This window comes from Podarcis bocagei (genome assembly GCF_964188305.1).
Source record: "Podarcis bocagei genome assembly, chromosome: 10".
NCBI classification, from domain to species: Eukaryota; Metazoa; Chordata; class Lepidosauria; order Squamata; family Lacertidae; genus Podarcis; species Podarcis bocagei.
In genome coordinates, this window is record NC_138135.1 from 18,487,748 (window position 1) to 18,508,473 (window position 20,726).

Consider the following 20,726-nt stretch of genomic DNA (forward strand, 5'->3'; position numbering starts at 1 on the left):
GTATGGAGTTATGCAATCCCTGAGCAAAGTAACTATACAGTCATACCTCGGGTTGAAGTAGTTTCAAGATGAATATTTTCGGGTTGTGCTCCACTGTGACCCGGAAGTAACAGAGCGCATGTGTGGTAGCGCCGAATCGCGACCTGCGGATGTGGGTTGCGTTCACTTCTGGATGTGAACAGGGCTCCGGAATGGATTCTGTTTGCATCCAGAGGTACCACTGTACAACTTTTAGAATACATCTGAAGGCAGCCGTGTCTAGGGAAGTTGTTTCATGTTGTTTTATGTTTTTATATATGTTGGAAGCCGCCCAGAATGGCCGGGACAACCCAGTCGGATGGGCAGGGTTTATTGTTATTGTGAGTGGTTGTTGTTGTTGTTGTTGTTGTTATTGGAATAGGATGTCCCTATTTTAATCGGAGAAATGTTGGAGGGTATGTGTCTGGTGTTAATCGGGCATCATTAGATCCAATCTTTTTCTCTAAGAGTTTCTAGACCTTATGGCGCCAAATAATAACTCAAGACACACATGGGCTGTCCTCTAAATGAAATCTCAGTAACCAAAGAGAACAGGGCTCCTAGAAATCAAAGAGGAAGGATTTAGCACATATCTCTTGTCTATGGCAATTACCGCCCATCCCTCTGTACCTAATTTCCCCCCTCCCTGTTTGATTCAAACAGACTTCCAAGAACATTGCGAAATAGCTTAAATCTTTCTTCTTGCAAATATACACAGAGTTGCCCACCGATGTTTTCTTTTCAGATTTGGAACTATACTGCACCACTAGATTGTGGAGGGGAGGGGAACCTCAAAGCAGTTTACAAAGAGGACGGAACAACGAAATTATTAACAGAAAAGTTAAAACCGATGATTTAAAATGTTTAAATTTGAAAGGCTGCTTCCGAGCAAATGTGGATGTATTATAGCCCTTGGCTGCAATCCCATGCAGGCTAGTTGCGAGTCTGGATGGAGGAGAATTTTGTTTCTATTTGAATTTAAAGTCAAACCCACCTAATTCACACTTTGCGAAACAATATGTGAACCCTAACCTCTCAAAATTCGTATGTTGTCAAATTTTGCAATCGAGTACCATGTACATATAAATGTGCATATACTCAAGTAAATGTCGTATAGAAATGAATATACAGTGGTACCTCAGGTTACATACGCTTCACGTTACAAACTCCGCTAACCCAGAAATATTACCTCGGGTTAAGAACTTTGCTTCAGGATGAGAACAGAAATACTGTGGCGGCAGTGGGAGGCCCCATTAGCTAAAGTGGTGCTTCAGGTTAAAAACAGTTTCAGGTTAAGAACAGACCTCCAGAACAAATTAAGTTCTTAACCCGAGGTACCACTGTATTACTAAAAAAATAGCAGAGATATATTAGGGGAAAGGCATATGTTGGACAAAGTGGCATACAAAAATGAGCATATTACATGAAATTTCAGTCAGGTGCTAATGAATTAATTTGCAAACTAATGTGGGAATGTGAGAGTGGAAAAGAGAGAAACTGAGAGAAACCAAAATGGACATATTCAGTGCACCTTCCCTACTTGGGAGCAAGTCTCATTCAGTTCCATGAGATTTGCTTTGGAGTAAGCCTGCTATGTGGTATCAGGGGCTATAAATGTGGAATGCAAATCCTGAGGGTGGTTTGACCTGGCTTGCTGACTCTCTCGGGTCTCATGCTGCAAGTTTGGTAAGAGTGCTCTGACCTTTGCATGTTTACTGGAAGGAAGTCCCACTGGGGTTCACTCCCAAGTCAGTCTTAAATCTTCCCCTAGTGAGGCTTAAATCAATGCAGGATTAGGCCTTTGGGGGGGGGTGTCTTGGAACTGAAGGCTCCGACTGTCAGAAGCTGAAACTGGCAGCAAGAAGGGAGGCCAGACCACAACTGCTGCTTGTATCAGGTACTGGAAAACTTCTAGTTTTAAAACAAGTATGTGCAATAAAATTGCATGTTTGAAACGCATGTTTTAAAAAATTATATGCTTGCCCAGTGGTGAGTGATGGGGCTGTGTCTTGAATGTCTTTGAATGGTTTTTTTCACTCTGCAAAGATGCTGCGCATTCATTTCTTGCCTCCACAAAGCCCTTGCCTCCCATGTTGCTTTCCTTGTACCTTCCCAGCAGTTCGCTGACTCTTGGAGACCAAGTAGCCTAACATCGCATTCACACCATGCATTTAAAGCACTCTTATGCCACTTTAACAGCCATGGAGAACCACGGGAACTGTAGATTGTTAGAGGTGCTGGGAATTGTAGCTCTATAAGATGAACACTCCTTACACCTGAAGGAGCATCTCCACCCCCATCATTCAGCCCAGACACTGAGGTCCAGTTCTGAGGGCTTTCTGGCAGTTCCCTCCCTGCGAGATGTGAAGCTACAGAGAACCAGGCAGAGGGCCTTCTCGGTAGTGGCACCTGCCCTGTGGAACGCCCTGCCGTCAGATGCCAAGGAGCTAAGCAACTATCTGACTTTTAGAAGACATCTGAAGGCAGCCCTGTTTAGGGAAGCTTTTAATATTTAATTGACTATTGTATTTTAATATTCTGTTGGGAGCCGCCCAGAGTAGCTGGGGAGGCCCAGCCAGATGGGCAGGGTATAAGTAATAAATTATTACTATTATTATTATAGCACTTGTAACAAACTACAGTTCGTAGGATTCTCCATGGCTATTAAACTGGTATTGTAGTGCTTCATATGTGTGCTGTGTATGTGACTATGGTATCTTTATGATATATTAGGGCTGCCATATTACAAAAAGGAAAAACCAAGATACCACGAAAGTCGTTGAGCCCCCAAAAAACTGTGATTTTTTTTCAGTTTACAGTGGTTCCTCGGGTTAAGAACTTAATTCGTTCTGGAGGTCCATTCTTAACCTGAAGCTGTTCTTAACCTGAGGTACCACTTTAGCTAATGGGGCCTCCTGCGGCCGCCATGTGATTTCTGTTCTCATTCTGAAGCAAAGTTCTTAACCCGAGGTACCATTTCTGGGTTAGTGGAGTCTGTAACCTGAAGCTTCTGTAACCCGAGGTACCACTGTACTTGCCAAAGATCCAGGACAAACCGCTGTCTTCCAGAAATTCCCCCCAGACATCACTTCCACCTTTGAAATCCCACACATATGTCAGCCCTATGATATATACTTTTATTTGCACATCTGCACAACACTGATGGATGGGTGGACAGCATTCACAGTCCAGGAGGAGCCAGCTTTTGCAACAAGTGCAGCAGCAGCCTTTCTCAACATGGGATTCAGGCAGCATTGCCCTGAACCTCGGATTCAGAACAGGAGTCCATTTGGTTCAGAGCCTCTGTGTAACAGCAATGCCCCAGTCAGCTCACAATGGCTGCTGCCCTTCTGCGTGGAATTCACTTCTTAATTTTAGTTTTAATTTTTGTCTGCTTGCCACTGACCATTGCTTCCCTCCAAAAAAAAAAGGCACTTTCTCCCTTCTGAATAGCAGCAAACAGTTGCGACCAGAACACAGTCAAAACAGATAAATTTTGCACGGAGATTTTCCTTACGATACCCACCCCCACCCTGTTTTCATTAGTCCATTGCAATTATTTGGCAGGAGGGATGCTGACAGAGATACGACTTACTGCACTTAAATGTAGTGGCGTATACTCCCCCCCCCTCCTAATTAACTTTCTTATCTCAATTTAACTCGAATAATAACAAGAAATGTTATAACGATAAGCTATTGTTCATTTGCTTATGTGCATCCTTCCTGTCTTTATCGCTTTGCTCCCAGTTTCATCCGCAGTTGCTTAATTAAAAGCGTTGGAATATTAGCCCTGCATTATTTTTTCCTTGATCCCAATACTTGAATTTTGCTGAGGTGCTTTAGCCTTCCTCGGTATTTAAACCTTTATCTGCAGCGGGCAGATAAAGTTTGCTGCACTTTCTATTGGATTCACATAATTTTAATAGGCAATTGTTGCTTTGCGGTCAGAGGGGGGAAGGTCATGTTTGCCACATAACGAGCTAATTAAACCGATTGGTTTCTGAAAAACCTGCGTGCTCAAGTAAGTTAGTTAGACGGCTTGGATCTGTAAAAGATGAGGATCTGAGAATTGTTGTGGCGAGATGTGGAATTTAACGCAACGGTCTCACTTGTGTGCCGGTTACAGAAGCGGGTGACTGAAGTGCGCTCACACAAAAAAGATTGCCTTGCCCCGAACTACTATCCTCCAGCAACAGCAAGTGATGCCTCTTGTAGATATGAAACTCATGCCAGATGGGCAACTGCTAAGCACTGTACCCATGAAGGAGGGCGGAAAACCCACAGCCAGGCAAGACAGCGATGGCATCTCCAGCTCTAAGCCAAGGAAGGAAATCCAAGGAACAATCTGGCTACTGCTTGTGGAGCTGTGTGAAAAGTTCACTTTCTTTGGCATCGTCTGCAACATGATCCTTTTCTGCACTATCAAGCTTGGCTATCCCAACCACCAGGCAGCCACGATCAATCTCTGCTTTGTAGGCGCCTGCATGGTGGCTCCGCTTCTGATGGGCTGGCTTGCCCAGTGCCTGGTGGGACGGAGCAAACTGGCGTATATCTGTGCGTTTCTGCATTTCGTAGGTAGGTATCTGGTAGCGCCACTTCCCAGGGGTGGGGATGAAATCAGACACAGTTAGCATTCCAAGGCGAACCTACCCAATTCGGGCTTTCTGCAAACAGTACGCAAACCGAAACAATGCAATTTCTCTAAATTTGCACATCTCCAAATTTTGCAATTTCGCAAGGCAGTTCTGCAGCTAATGTCTGCTAAATGCATGTGCTTGGGTACATTGTGTTTAAAAGATGTAAGTGGAAATAACATGCAACAATGCATTGTATAGGGAGTGTATACCTTGCTTTGCAAAGGTATGTATATTAGGGGGAATTGCATACAGTTGTGTGCATTAGAAGACTTCAACTGAAATGCTGATGAATTGTCATGAGGACATTATTATTTTTTTAAAGAAAGAAAATCACTATTGTGATTTCCACTATTGTAGAAATGTGGACAACTGAACTTAAGGATAGAAAATATTCTCCAATCCCTGCGACTTGATTGGGGTACTTTATTTGTTTTCTTTGATTGTCATTTATGTAGATGATGGATTCCCAAACTATTTTGGGTGGTTCTGGACAAAAATGGTGGTGCAGCAATAGAGCACCTTCTGCCATGGATGTAGCATGCGCTGCAACTGTGGCTGTGTGCACAGTATACATTTAAAACACATCTGAAGCACATTTTCTTCCTCAAAGAATTCTGGGAATTGTAACTCTGTTGTGTGTGGGGGGGGGTGGATGTGAATGTGTGTGAACTACATTGCCTAGAATCCTTTGAGGGAAAGAATGTACATCTTATTGTTGGCATCCTTCTGTCTTGGGAGGCAATGGAGGAGTGTGCCTTTGGCTGTAGAGACCGATATGGGAGAGACATGTTTTGTTGCAGCAGAGGCAGATGAAGGCATCCGGTTGTGCTACTGCAGATGCACAATGGCATTTCTTCTCTCTGCACTGCACCCAGCGGTCATTCCTCCTCTGGCCACTGCTGTGGATACACGACCTGACTGCCTGTCTCCAGGCACTGCAGTCATCTGCAAGGGATTCCCACACGGCGGGGTTGATGTCACATTTGTAGATACCTTTGTAACGTAGAGTTGATCTGGCAATAGGGCTGGTGACTGAAGCCAGCTCCTTGTAGAGCACATCCTTGGGGATCCCTCCATCTTCCATTCTGTGGGCAAGACCAAGCCAGCATAGATGTCGCTGAGACAGGAGTGTGAACTTGCTGGAAATGTGGGCTTGGAAGAGCACATATGCTTTGAAGGTATAATAAGGTGTGCACAGCCTGATAGTCCTTTTGATGATCCAGTATATCTGAAGGAGCATCTCCACCCCCATCGTTCTACCCGGACACTGAGGTCCAGCACCGAGGGCCTTCTGGCGGTTCCCTCACTGCAAGAAGCCAAGTTACAGGGAACCAGGCAGAGGGCCTTCTCGGTGGTGGCGCCCTCCCTGTGGAATGCCCCCCCCACCAGATGTCAAAGAGAACAACAACTACCAGACTTTTAGAAGACATCTGAAGGCAGCCCTGTTTAGGGAAGCTTTTAATGTTTGGTGTATTACAGTATTTTAATATTTTTTTGGAAGCCGCCCAGAGTGGCTGGGGAAGCCCAGCCAGATGGGTGGGGTATAAATAATAAATGATGATGATGATTATGATGATTATGCTGGTGGGGGCAGACAGAGAATTGTCAAATCATTTGGGGCGTTTAACACGGTCTGGTTACACAACTGTCCCCCTATTTTTTTTTAAAAAAAAATGTCATAAGGAATGCTTTCATTTCTTAGTTACCCTTTCATCCAGTGTGGTGTAGTGGTTAAGAGCGGTAGTCACATAATCTGGTGAACCAGGTTCACGTCTCCGCTCCTCCACATGCAGCTGCTGGGTGACCTTGGGCCAGTCACACTTCTTTGGAGTCTCTCAGCCCCACTCACCTCACAGAGTGTTTGTTGTGGGGGAGGAAGGGAAAGGAGATTGTTAGCCGCTTTGAGACTCCTGAAGGGGAGTGAAAGGCGGGATATCAAATCCAAACTCCTCTTCTTCTTCTTCATCCTGCCCTTCTCACACACACTGCCTTTCATGTTGCAGGTACAGCCCTGTTACCTGTCGTCGCCTTCCCCTTTGAAGATTTTTTCATAGATAAGCACTACGTCCTCCACACCTTGGCTAGAAGAGAGCAACAGGTCCTCTTTTACGTGGGGCTGTCAGCCACCTGCCTTGGCTCAGGAGGAATAAGAGCCATCGTGTGCCCCTTGAGCGTTTACGACCTTGATGCTTACAGAGAAAAGGAGCTTCTGTCGTTCTTCAACTGGTCAGTGCTTGCCGCTGTTGCAATTGGGAGAATAGTGGTGGGGAAGGGGTGTTGCTTTGAAAGATCTCGGTAGCTGATGAAATATCCTGACTCCGATGTTGCTGGACTCCAACTCCCATCAGCCTCAGTCAGCATGATCAGGGACCAGGGATGATGGGAGCTGTAGTCCAACCACTTCTGCAGGGGTACAGCCCATGCCTTTTAAATCTTTATTCCCTCCATTGTGCTTGAGGTGCTCCTGTGTGAGACTGCCAGTTTTAAAATCTCCACTGAACAATTGTTGACAGGGATATTGGGTTGGCTGTTGAGCGCTGGGGTTTTTTAGTGTGTTTAGCTTTGCATCAAGGTTGGCCCTTAAATGCAACATCCCTGCTCAGAGAGTGCATACTTCTCAGTTACCAGATGCTAATGGCAAATGACTGGGGATGACCATCCTTTTCATATCCTTCTTGTAAGTTCCCAGAGGTACATGGCCATCTTGGCTCCACTGTGTACCCAGCATGCACCTGGTGCATTCTTGCATTCCTAGTACAATGGTACCTCGTTTTACGAACTTAATCCATTCTGGAAGTCCGTTCTTAAACCAAAACTGTTCTTAAACCGAGGTGTGCTTTCCCTAATGAGACCTCCTGCTTCTGGTGCGCTTCCACCATTCGGATTCCGTTCTTAGACCGAGGTAAAGTTCTCAAACTAGGACACTATTTCTGCTTTTCCGGAGTTTGCAAACCGAATTGTTCTTAAACAGGACTGTTCTTAAACCGAGGTACTACTGTATATTCCCTTCAGCAAACATTCTGGAAAATCGTGGGAATACATAGTGGCTTACTAGCTTCTCCTAGGTCTCGTCTTGATCCCAGGGTAGTGCGAGGAGTCCAGAAACATCTGAAATGCCACAGTTTCCCCACAAAACAACAAACAAACCTATGGTCACGTGAAGCAGTTTCCACAGCTACTACTGTGCCATAAGAACCACTGTCTTGTAATATCACTTATGTGCTTTAACTACTTATGTGCTTTAACTACTTGGTGAAACAAGGCCAATATTCCGGAAATCCTTGTCTAGACTCTGTGAAAGAATTTTCTGGAACTGTAACAACCTCTCATGTGAATTGTTTGGACTTTATGAACAGACAAGTGGAATAGACACCATTACATGGATGGACCTTATGCATGAATTGACTAAAGAATGATCTGATCCACTGGGTCTTCTGCTTTGTTCGTTTGTTGAACTTTATGAGTTACTTCTGTTGAAATTTACAATTTGATACAATGAACAGCATACCTTGTTTATCTAAGAACACAGCCAGTTATGTCTCGTGTGTTTATTGAGGACACTTTCCCCACAAGCAACTCACTTTGCTTTCTCAGAGCTGCCTTCTACCAGTGCAACATCAGAGAACATGGCAACACAGCAGCTAATAATTCCACAGTTCTTGCAGGCCAAATTAATAATCATTTAAACAAGTAGATGTTACTGAAAAGGGATCATAACAGAGATGTGTTGGCATAGAAAGATGTGGAAGAGCTGGCATGGTTATAGTGGTTAGAGTGAGGACAGGGGTGGCGCTGTGGTCTCCTAACCCTACCGGGAGATGCCGGGAATTGAACTTGGGACCTTCTGCTTGCAAGGCAGATACTCTTCCACTGAGCTATAGACCTTCCCCAAGAGAAGGAAGAATCACCTTTGTTCTGGTGCAGCTCTGGGAAGGCATGCATGAGGCAAGGCTACCATTGTTGTGTTAAGCAAGGATAGGGATGCGGGTGGCACTGTGGTCTAAACCACTGAACCTCTTCGGCTTCCTGATCAGAATGTTGGCGGTTCGAATCCCGGCAAAGGGGTTAGCTCCTGTTGCTCTGTCCCAGCTCCTGCCAACCTAGCAGTTCGAAAGCACGCCAGTGCAAGTAGATAAATAGGTACCGCTGCGGAAGGAAGGTAAACAGTGTTTCTGTGCGCTCTGGTTTCCGTCACGGTGTCCCGTTGTGCCAGTAGCGGTTTAGTCATGCTGGCCACATGACCCAGAAAGCTGTCTGTGGACAAACGCCGGCTCTTTCAGCCTGAAAGCGAGATGAGTGCTGCAACCCCATAGTCGCCTTTGACTGGACTTAACCGTCCGGGGGTCCTTTACCTTCACCTTTCTTTTTACGAAGAGCTGTACTAAGAGTAGTTTCAAATCTTCCTTCATCCATTAAGCTCGGTCATAGCTTCCCATCTAACCTACCTTGCAGGGCTGTTGTGAGGGTAAAGTGAGATGGGAGGTGGAAAACCACAAACATAATCTTCAGCTCCTTAGAGAAAAGCTGGGACATAAATGTAAAAAATAATTTCATAGATATGAATGATCGCATTGTCGAACACTAGCCAACCTCTTTCTGGGTTAATAAATAGTACAGGGAGCCTAGCCGCAATGACTTACAAACTTTGAATAGCTCCATATAGATTTCCTGCAGAGGTCATAATAAATGCCTATTCCTCTCCATGGCTCTCATCTGCTTTGATATGAAACACATACATTTTAGTTACCTCTGATTAAAATACTTTCCCAAAGGCGTTACCGTCTGCATACCATTTTTTAAAAACAACAGCAGAGAGCCTTGTGGCACCACGAAGGCTCACAAATTTATTATACCAAAGAGACCAAGTCACAGGAACCCAATTACAAAGGATATTATTTTTGTAACTGGGTCCCCGAGACTTGGGCTTTCTGTTATTTTCATTTGGGGACCCCCTCTTCTGTTTTCTTGTAACAAATTTATCCTGACATAAGTTTCACAGCAGTTTCACAGCTGAGTTCATCAACACATACGCACACAGCTGGGAGGAAGGAATTGTAAGCAGTGGAGTCAGAGCGAAATAAAATTCAGAAAAGTACATATACTGATAATTGCATGATTGAACTATGGCCATTCACAAAACAGTTGTTGGCCACACAGGTGTCCTGGCATTGGCAAGTCAATTGATATCTATAGAGTAATGAAAATTGCTTATCTCTACCACTGAACTTTTTAATATTGATAATTACATTATCAGTAGAAATATATTTGCTTTCTTCCATTTTGGGACAGTTTTCTAAGGATATTTTCAGTGCTTCCATAACCACCCCCTCCTCCCCAATTATATTGATATCTCCGTCTTTGGATTAAATCCAAACATTCTTAAATATTGCAGCTTTGCAGAAGGTAGCAAGATGGTTTGGTTCCTCCGAGCAAATTCCTTCTCCTTGACCTACCCGAAGGAGAGAATAAGGAAGGGGGGAAAAAATCTTCCCTTTTGAAATAATAAATAAAATTCCAGGTTTTAATCCTTAATTAGCAACATCTTTTTGATTAAATAAGACTCTGGAGAATTTAGTCTGAAGACCAATCTGAGCGATAGCTCAAGAGAATTTATTGTACTGCAGTCCTAGTAATTCAGAGGAGCCTTTTTTCCTCTCCTTTTTTCTTTTTTTGTTTAATCAAAGTGACACTTTGTGGTGTTGATTACAAAGGGAAAGATTAATGCATATAAAATGTACCCTTGGGGTAAACCGAGCGGGGCGGTGCTTGGGGCTTTTGCTGGGCAAAGTAAGGCAGGTAATAAAAAGCTAATTTCTCCGGCACTGTGTGGTTTGAAGAAAGGACACATGGCTCCGATCTTAAATCTAGCATAATGAAGTTTAGTCTTTGGCCTCTTCATTGTAAGTGCACGTAATTATAGCTCAGGCCTTCTTTTTACTTGATAGCTGGTCATAAGGATGTGTCTAATTTAGCTATATGCTTTGAGAAGATAATTCACTGGCAATGCAGGCCTTTACGTTGACCATCAATTCTGCATCCAGAGTGTTGTCTGCTTTTACCATCACCAAGTCAAGGAGAAAGGAGGTGATGAGGTATTGGCTGGTCCCCCCACGTGCAGGCCTGCAGCCCAGACATAGGCTGCATCCGCACCAGAGTTTGTTCCATTTTCCCAACGCCTCTCTAACTGTTAATTTCTGCATTGTATTTGAGCCAAAAGCCACTTTCAGAAAACTATGGGGGTGTAAATGCGCGTTTAGAGCTCATTTCTGTGTTATCTGATTCCAGAAAAATCCATTGGCTTCTCTCTTAACCCAGAAAACTGCAGGGGTAAAGTGATGAAATTTCGGGTGGTAGATAGGCATGCAGTTCTTTCCTTCGGTTTTCATGGGGTAGTAGTAGCATTGCCCAATGATGTTTGCTGTTGTGCCACACCGTGCTTACTGATGCGATTGAAATGGAGCACAACATGCTGGTATAGGAAACTCCCCATTTACGCAGGGGTTATATTCTGAGGCACCATGCGTCTATGTGAAATTGCATATACAGTGGTACCTTGGGTTACATATGCTTCAGGTTACATACGCTTCAGGTTACCCACTTCAGGTTCCGCTAACCCAGAAATAGTACCCTGGGTTAAGAACTTTACCTCAGGATTAGAACAGAAATCGCACGGAGGCAGCGGGAGGCCCCATTAGCTAAAGTGGTGCTTCAGGTCAAGAACAGTTTCTGGTTAAGAGCGGACATCCGGAACGAATTAAGTACTTTACCCGAGGTACCACTATCTTTGAAACACCATTGGAAAAGCCTGAAACACTCTAAACGTCTGGAAACCTTGGAATCCCCTTTTAAAAACCAGCAGCACTTCCCAAACACCAAACTCCATCATAATCGCTCCCTCCAAATCTCCTTGCTCAAACTCCAACTCTCCACAGGCCTCAATGGTCAGTGCAAAGAATCCTGAGATCCCACTTGCAAAGGCTCATGCAATTACTAGGTGCTGTTTTCATGCTTTTTTTGCCCTTTCTGGACTCTTTTGGGGCCATTTTTGCCATTTTTAAAGTTACTTCTGGGTTTGGTGCGATGCACAGGTGCGCGGTCACACACCAATTGGTCATTGCCTGTATATCAGTCAAAACCCCACAGTTCCATAGCACAAAATGTGCTGCAATGTGAAACCAACATTATAAAACAGGACAGAAGCACTAGCCTTACAGTGGTACCTCGGGTTAAGAATTTAATTCGTTCTGGAGGTCCGTTCTTAACCTGAAACTGTTCTTAACCTGAAGCACCACTTTAGCTAATGGGGCCTCCTGCCGTCGCCGCGCAATTTCTGTTCTCATCCTGAAGCAGTTTTTAACCCGAGGTACTATTTCTGGGTTAGCGGAGTCTGTAACCTGAAGCATCTGTAACCTGAAGCGTATGTAACCCGAGGTACCACTGTATTCTGAAAAACACAGGGCTGTAATTGAAGACAGTAGTCCTCTGCCCAATGCTGCCTTCTCTCACCTGTAACATGGGGTATTGATATTGATACAGGGTGGAATTCATTCTTTCTGTTCCAGTCATTCTTTCTATGCAATCATTCTAGACAGAACAATTCCCCCCTTTGCTCCCTCTGCATGCTGTCCTGGGGATTCCCCTTACCCCTTTACCCAATTTTTGGGGGTGCAGTAGGCACATGAGTGAAGGAGAGGGAGGAACGCCCTCTTTCAGGGCTTCTGCTGATAGAATTGGTTGGGTCAATCTCACCCACAGGGTGGCATTCAAGTAAGTCCTACTTAGAGTAGGCCCCTTGGAATTAATGACTCTAAGTTAGTCATGCCCATCAGCTTCAGTGGGTTTGCTCTGAGCAGGATTTATGTTGAATACCACCCATCACAACAAATTGGATGGATGAAAGAAAGTACCCTCAGAACCATTTGTTTTTTCATTTAAGCATGGAAGTACAAGTGCAATTGGAAGAGATTTGAATCAGGTAACTAAAGTACTTTCGACCATTAGGAAAACCAAATTTCACATTGTGCAGCGGAGAGGGAATCCTATGTATTGGTTGCATCTATGATAAAATCTCACCAAACAGCATGGAATTTTTCAGGATCCTCCAAGCCTATGGCAACATGTAATTTATGAGTTGCTTTTTCAGCTAGCGCTGAACTCCATATATTTTATACCACAATGAGAGTCACAAGTCCCGTAAGGTTTTCTATTTTTCCATAATTTTAACATATGTAATTCATTGTCCCAAGTTCTGGTGATGGCCACCATCATAGTTCATTTTGAACTGGGTGGGTGTGAAGAGATTTTTCATCTAAAGGGCCACATTTCCTCGTAGAGAACTTTATGGGGGCCGTGTTCCAGTGATGGAGAGGGCCAGAGGCAAGAGTGGACAGGGATGTGACTCAGTTTTTGCGCAGTTGGTTACATTTCATCCAATCAAAACTAATAGGTTTCTATACTTGCAGGGTGATGTTAAACTACATTTTTTCTCAGAGTAGTCCATTGAAATGAATGGACATGACTTAGACTGTGTTCACACCCCTGTCTACTGTGCACTCACGTTACCAAAACGCATTCGTATCCTGCGCTTTGTTACAGAATACTGCTGTTTGCTACGTTGTTCCTCAAACCAGTTTCCTGACAGTTGGAGTCCATAAGCCATTCCTAGTTCATCTCTAGTCAAGGTGTGGTGTGCCCCCACACCACAGAAACAAATGAAGCCAGCCTGGTGTGAACAGCTAGGTGTGGGAAGAGCTGTGAAATGCACCAGAAAAACAACTTCGCTGCACTCTGAGGGGGGGACGCACCCTGAGTCGTGTTCATTAATTTCAGTCAGTCTATTCTGCATAAACTGCAGTTGACTACCACCCACCCACATCCGGGCAAGTGGGAGGCATGATCAGAACATGCCTTCTATTATTTCACATTTGTGGAGAGGGGAAGATGGGCAGAAAAGAGGGTGCCTCTTTTTTGACATTATGTGCAGGTAGGTGTAATTTCTTGTAGTTGCTGTTTATAGTCGTTTAGTCTTCATGACCCCATGGACCAGAGCACGCCAGGCACTCCTGTCTTCCACTGCCTCCCGCAGTTTGGTCAAACTTATGCTGGTAGCTTCGAGAACACTGTCCAACCATCTCATCTTCTGCCATCCCCTTCTCCTTGTGCCCTCCATCTTTCCCAACATCAGGGTCTTTTCCAGGGAGTCTTCTCTTCTCATGAGGTGGCCAAAGTATTGGAGCCTCAGCTCCAGGATCTGTCCTTCCAGTGAGCACTCAGGTCTGATTTCCTTCAGAATGGATAGCTTTGATCTTCTTGCAGTCCATGGGACTCTCAAGAGTCTCCTCCAGCACCATAATTCAAAAGCATCATTTCTTCGGTGATCAGCCTTCTTGATGGTCCAGCTCTCACTTCCATACATCACTACTGGGAAAACCATAGCTTTTACTATACGGACCTTTGTTGGCAAGGTGATGTCTCTACTTTTTAAGATGCTGTCTAGGTTTGTCATTGCTTTTCTCCCAAGAAGCAGGCATCTTTTAATTTCGTGACTGCTGTCACCATCTGCAGTGATCATGGAGCCCAAGAAAGTAAAATCTCTCACTGCCTCCATTTCTTCCCCTTCTATTTGCCAGGAGGTGATGGGACCATGGTCTTATTCTGTCTTAAATTACCCCCTGATGACAATGTATTTATTTATTGGGTTTATATCCCCTCCTTTTTCTCCAAGGGTCTCAAAGTGCCATGTACGACTCCCACCCATCTCATTTAACCCCCACAACAACCCTGTGAGGTAGATTAGGCTGAGAGGGTGTAACTGGCCCAAGGTCACCCAGTGCGCTTCACAGCCAAATGGGGATTTGAACCCGACCCCCCACCACGTCCTAGTACAACACTCTAACCGCAGCACCACAATGGCTCTAAATTGAGTGTGCAAGATTCTCTTCATTTCTGTGAGCGAAGTCAGAACTGTTACTCATCCTTGTTCCTTGTGGCAAACTTGAGCCATCTTCAAGCCAAGCAAGATAAGCTCACATGGCTTATTTTCAATACAAATGTGTGCCTCTGCGTACGTGTGTTTAATGGGATCCGAAATGGTCCTAAGTAAATAAACAGCGTTGACATTTTCAGAGCTTTCAATGGTGACCTTGGGGAAACTCCGTTTCCTGGTGCTCCCGACATTTTGATACCACCCTGACAGCCGCCGAAGGGTTCTCGGTAGTGTTAAATTTACTCAAATTGGGTCTGTCATTGTTTTCTCCCCCTTTGGCTGCCTGCTGTCTGTATTCCACCAGGCTCTCTTTGCGGATGTTCTGCTCTGCTCTGACTCATCCGCTGTCATTCTTTGCTCTAACAAGATGAAAGATGATTTTGCTCAAAGTTAAAGCCAACCTGGGGATTCTTATGGTCTCTCTGGGCTTCCGACTTGTAAAGGTTCTGCCCTGACCTTTGGAGTCCTTAAATAACTCTTGATCTCAAATTACTGAGTGGGGGGAAAAAACTTCAGAATTATGGCTGTCAGTATGATTAAAGAAATCTTAGTTGATTAATTGTATGAATTTTAATTGATTGATTATTGGACGAAAGCAACATGAACTTCCATAGGAACAAAAAGATTGTTTTGGAATAAGGAAAGCTTACTTTCTTTGTAGCTTGACGTCTATGTCAGAGATGTTAAGAGGCATTCTCTTCTATGTGGGGGAAAGGGGTTGCCTCTTCTTCAGATGGCCATTGTCACTTGCAATTCTTGTATTTAAACATTTATTTAAAAAAGCACCAGTGCCTGATTTTTTTAACTGGGGCACCTTTTTAACTGGTTGATTGACTAAACATTGCAGCAGATCAGCAGATTTTTCCTCTAATAGCAAACTCTGGTGATTGGGTGTCTGACTGTTTACATGGGAAAACAACCTCCACAAATTGTAGGAGTTTCTGTTGAGAGATTCACGAGATACATAGAAATAAATCAATCTATCATCTATCTATCTGTAAATATTGAAAAATACATTTCTTTGGTAGGTTCTTCCTTTTTCATTGCATATGCATCCCATATCACCTGCATGATTTCGAACAATGAAGGCGGATGAAGAATGTCAGAGAGTAGGGGACGGTTGGCTCTGTTTTTAAAGTGTTGAGATGAATTCTAAATTAGTAGGATCATCTTATAGGTAGCGGGTGTTGCAGTTAGTGTTATCATATCATTACTGTAAAATAAACTGGATGCCGCAGTGGATTAGAAGCTGCAGCAGATTATGCTATTAGTTGGGGGGGGGGGTATTGTGTGATTTGGTGATGCCAATAAATATTTGACTTCAATGCACTTGGAATTATTTTCTTCAACACTTCTGTGACTCTTTGGACAAACCATTCAGTTTCCTGGTTATAAACAGAGAGGATATATGAAAACAGCCAACCAGGGAAGAGAACACAGAGGCACTTCTTAATGCCCATGCAATAATGGAGTACACTTATAAGATCTTGAAATAACAAAATTCCATCTGAGGTTCTAGGATGGTCTTTGTTGATTAATGGGAGTATTTTGGTGTAGCTTGGGAGTTGTTGCCTTAAATTTGGAAAAGAAGGCACAGGACATTACCAACAATGGACCTGTTTCCCCCAAAACTATAGTCCAGAAAGAATGTAATTTTAAAACAAACTGATATCTTCTAATGAATAATGGTTCTTCTTCCCATCCCTCCAAAAATGACTCTTGTGGACATTTCTTTTCTTTTCTCCTGTAGGTTTTATTGGCTGGAAAATTTAAGTTCTGCCATTGTCTTGGTCATCATTTCATACATCCAGCAGTCGGTGGCCAAAAACCTTGGCTTTCTTATCCCCTTTGTGTCTGTCCTGATGGCGCTGATCACCATCCATATGGCACGCAGTGAAATGATTTACCAGCCCCCAAAAGGTAACCCAGTAAATTACGTGAAGAATCCTTGGTGGTGGTGGTGGTTAAATTTGGGGCGCAGGAGAGAAAGAAAATCTTCAAAGTTCGAAAATTTGCAGGTTTAAATCTATTTAATTTGTACTCAGGGGGGTCCAAAAGCATATATTCCAGTGTGATATATTATTGCCGGGGTACGTATTGCAGCCTGGCATATCAAGGCCACCTGGGAAAGTCCTGGAGGCCCTGAGTATTGCCATTACAGTGGTGCCCCGCAAGACGAAATTAATTCGTTCCGCAAGTTTTGTCGTCTAGCGAATTTTTCGTCTTGCGAATCACGAAATCCCATAGGAATGCATTGAAAATCAATTAATGCGTTCCTATGGTCAAAAAAAGTCCAAACAAAACCAAATTTGGTACAACAACAGTTTATTAACTGCTCTTTAAAGTCACACATACTGTAAAGAGCAGTTCAAAAATTGAAGGGAAAATAAATTAACTTTATAAACATGACAGAAAAACATTTAAAAATCAACAAAGTGTACAGTACATTTTCTAAGACTCTGGGGGACCACTCGAAGAAGGCTCCTCTTCCACTCTTTGCTTCTTGCTCAAGAACCTGTCCATAGTCTGCTGCTTCATCCGCCTTTTCAGCACCTCCCTGAAAGGCGACATGACCCTCGTATCAAAAATGTTCCCAACGTCATGTGCCACGTGCTTCTCAGGGTGGTGCTGCTCTGCAAAAGTCTGCACCTCCTTCCACTTCAGGCAAATGTCCCTCAGTTCTTTGGAGGACAGCCGTTCCTCAGTTGCTTCCTCCTCTTCCAGTGAGGCCTGCTCCTGCGCAGCCTCTGCCTGCAGTTCGACCAGCTCCACGGTGGTCAGCTCGTCGTCGTGCTCCTCCACCAGCTTGCAGACGTCCTCCTCCGTGACCTCCAGGTCCATGGTCCTCCCCAAGGCAACAATGTCCTGCACCACTGTTGACTCTGGTGCATCAGAGTCACTTGGTGCCACACAGTCCGGCCACAGGCTGCGCCAAGCGCAATTCAAATTTCTCTGGCTGATCCCATTCCAGGCCGTGGTGATCATCTTCAAGCAGGTGACGATGTTGAAGTGGTCCTTCCAGAATTCCTGCAGGGTGATGGTGGTGCAGTCAGTCACCTCGAAGCATCGCCTGAAAAGCTCCTTGGCGTAGAGTTTTTTGAAATTGGCGATGACCTGCTGATCCATCGGCTGGAGCAGTGGCGTGGTGTTAGGCGGCAGGAACATGATGTTGATGAAGCTGAACTCCTCCAACAAGTCCACCTCAAGGCCTTTAGGATGAGCAGGAGCATTGTCCATCAGAAGCAAAGCCTTCAGCGGCAGGTCGTTGTCCAGCAGGTACTGCTTGACATCAGGGCCAAAAGCAAGATTGACCCAGTCCACAAACAGCACACGTGTGACCCAAGCCTTGCTGTTGGATCGCCACATGACACTCAGCCGCTCCTTGTCGATCTTGTGTCTCTTGAAGGCCCGTGGGTTCTCCGAGTGGTACACCAGCAAGGGCTTGATCTTCAGGTCGCCGCTTGCGTTGGCACAGAAGAGCAGGGTCAGACGGTCCTTCATGGTCTTGTGGCCAGGCAACTTGGCCTCCTCCTGTGTGATGAAAGTCCTTTTGGGCATCCTCTTCCAAAACAGCCCGGTCTCGTCGCAGTTGAAGACCTGCTGTGGAACATAGCCCTCCGTCTTCACAACCTCCAGGAACTCCGCTGCAAAGTCTTCAGCCGCAGAAACATCAGAACTGGCAGCCTCTCCATGCCAGAAAAAAACACACAAGCTTCCAGATTCTTGCAAACCCCTCCCCAACTGTTCCCCCAGCCACCCAGCACACAGAAATTCAAATCCAGAATTTTTTTAAAAAAGAGCAGAGTGGTCCAATGGTCACAGAAAATCATAAAAATGCAGAAAAAAACACACAAGCTTCCAGATTCTTGCAAACCCCTCCCCAACTGTTCCCCCAGCCACCCAGCACACAGAAATTCAAATCCAGAATTTTTTTTAAAAAAGAGCAGAGTGGCCCAATGGTCACAGAAAATCTGGTGTGTAGAGATCTTTCCTATTCTAATTACAGTGGTACCTCGCAAGACGAATGCCTCGCAAGACGAAAAACTCGCAAGACGAAAGAGTTTTTGGTTTTTTGAGTTGCTTTGCAAGACGAATTTCCGAAAGGGCTTGCTTCGCAAGACGAAAACGTCTTGCAAGTTTGTTTCCTTTTTCTTAAAACCGTTAATACTGTGCTTCGCAAGATGAAAAATTTGCAAGACGAAAAAACTCGCAGAATGAATTAATTTCGTCTTGCGAGGCACCACTGTAATTCAAGAGGGTTCTGGAAGCTTCTCTGTGTGAAAGAAACGAGCAGAAGGTTCATGATGTTTGGGTTATTCCTTCAGAGAAGCTGAGTACAGCTGGCTTAAACTGGTTCTGTTAACTCTTCTGTCAAGGTCTTGCTGACTATAAAAGTAAGACCAGAAGGAGCCTCAGTTTCACTTTCTCTTTCTATCTCTTTTCCTTCTGGTGTGGTGTTCTGTACAAAGTATGCTTAGTGTTAATGTTTAGACTTATTATAAGTTATTGTAAGTTTAAGTTAAGTCTGCTGCAACTGGATTTCTTATGGACAGTGCCAATCCTGAATGTATTGGATTTGTGACCGTTATGCTCATTTGCCTTCAGTAGCAGTAAAGCTCTGCTGGATGAAATATTAACTGCCTCTGGTCTATTTTGGGGGAATCTTGCAATGTGTTTAAGTTTTTACTCTGCTAACTATGCATTGGAATTTTGCTCTGGCTCAATATTGAATAGAATTTCATAACACAGTCTGGCCCAAGTCCAGTTCAAAGATAAAGAAACCTAACAATGGAGGGAGGACATGGACAATTGACTAAGTCGGGCCGCAGGCCACCTAGTCATAGTGTGACAATGCATGCTGGGCTTCCAACCAGCCACTCTGGTGGTGTCATCAGTGGAAGCAGGGCTGGCTCAAGATGTTTTGCTGCCCGAGGTGAAGGACAAGATGGCACCCTTCCATAAGGCATGTACAGAAGCCAAGTTGAATTGTAGTTGAACCTTACTCTGATACTGGTGAAAGGAGAGTATCTTCCAGTGTACTTCTGGGCAGTAGGGTAGGGGTATTTCTGTCCCTTCCCCGCACCTCAGCATCTGCCACCTGAGGCAGCCTCAGTCTGCCTCATTGTAGGGCCGGCCTTAAGTGGAAGTGGTGCTGGACTGACCGGGTTTATTACCAGCCTGCTTCCAATCCATTTAATATCATTATATCTGCCTTTACCTTTTGGCTGCCTTTGCTGTTTGCATTCTGGGATGACAGAGAAGGCAGTAAGAACTTCTATGGCAGAACAGGCCCTTAAGTCTGTGTATTGTGTTGTTTTGACTGCCGGCAAGTATGCTAATGTCTTGGCGTTCTTCCCCATAATTGCTTAAAAATAAATCTTGTTAATTTCTGTTAATTTTTCAAGACAGCAAATAGAGTATATCTTGGCCACTAAGAACAGGACAAGACTTTCTTGAGAAAACACCACTCGTTTCTTCCCACCCCCTTCGTTACCTTCAATCTGGTATTTTGTTATATATAGCAGACGAAATGAGCAGTTTCGATTCTGCTGCTAACAAAGGTGCCTGTATTCCTTCCAGCCAGAATGGGGCATATAGGAAAGAGATACCGGAGGTTTATTGTAGCAAACAAACAGCACTGTGCCAAAAAATTAAAATTAAAATAAATCTTGCACATTTTATTTCAACCATTCTTCATAAACTTATGAGAACAGAAATTGCATTGGAAAAATTATGAAAGAGGGGAACAAATTTTGGTGCAACTTTCATAGGCGAGTATGGCTGCCTTCACCCTTAGAAACACTCCCGTTGGACGGGTGGGAGTGACATGTGCAGTTGTTTACCACAATGCCTATGGCCAAACCTCACATTTGTAGCCAATAAAGTTGTGGCCTTATTTGATCCCAAACCAATATGCCATGTGTTGTCTAGTTATTTGCACCTTAGGGAAGAGGGTGGTCACGGGGCTTCGATACGCAAATGGTAATAGTGTAGTTCATCTTTAAAAATGAGTTGTTTAAGATCAGCCTGCGGATTTGTAGCGGCACTGGGATTTAAGTTTCCTAGGTTTGCATTCAGTGCTACTT

The 20,726-nt window shown here is 44.3% G+C and overlaps 1 protein-coding gene across 1 annotated transcript in view; it reads left to right on the forward strand.

Annotated features, from left to right (window-relative positions):
- Nucleotides 1-1,888: 1,888 nt before the first annotated feature.
- Nucleotides 1,889-20,726, forward strand: part of SLC15A5 (solute carrier family 15 member 5) — a 47,651-nt gene continuing 28,813 nt past the window's right edge. The window contains exons 1-4 of the mRNA XM_081210167.1: nucleotides 1,889-1,915; nucleotides 4,145-4,593; nucleotides 6,659-6,881; nucleotides 16,391-16,560. Coding sequence (XP_081066293.1) covers nucleotides 4,221-4,593; nucleotides 6,659-6,881; nucleotides 16,391-16,560 — 766 coding nt within the window. The 5' untranslated portion in view covers nucleotides 1,889-1,915; nucleotides 4,145-4,220. The remainder of the gene's footprint in view (nucleotides 1,916-4,144; nucleotides 4,594-6,658; nucleotides 6,882-16,390; nucleotides 16,561-20,726) is intronic.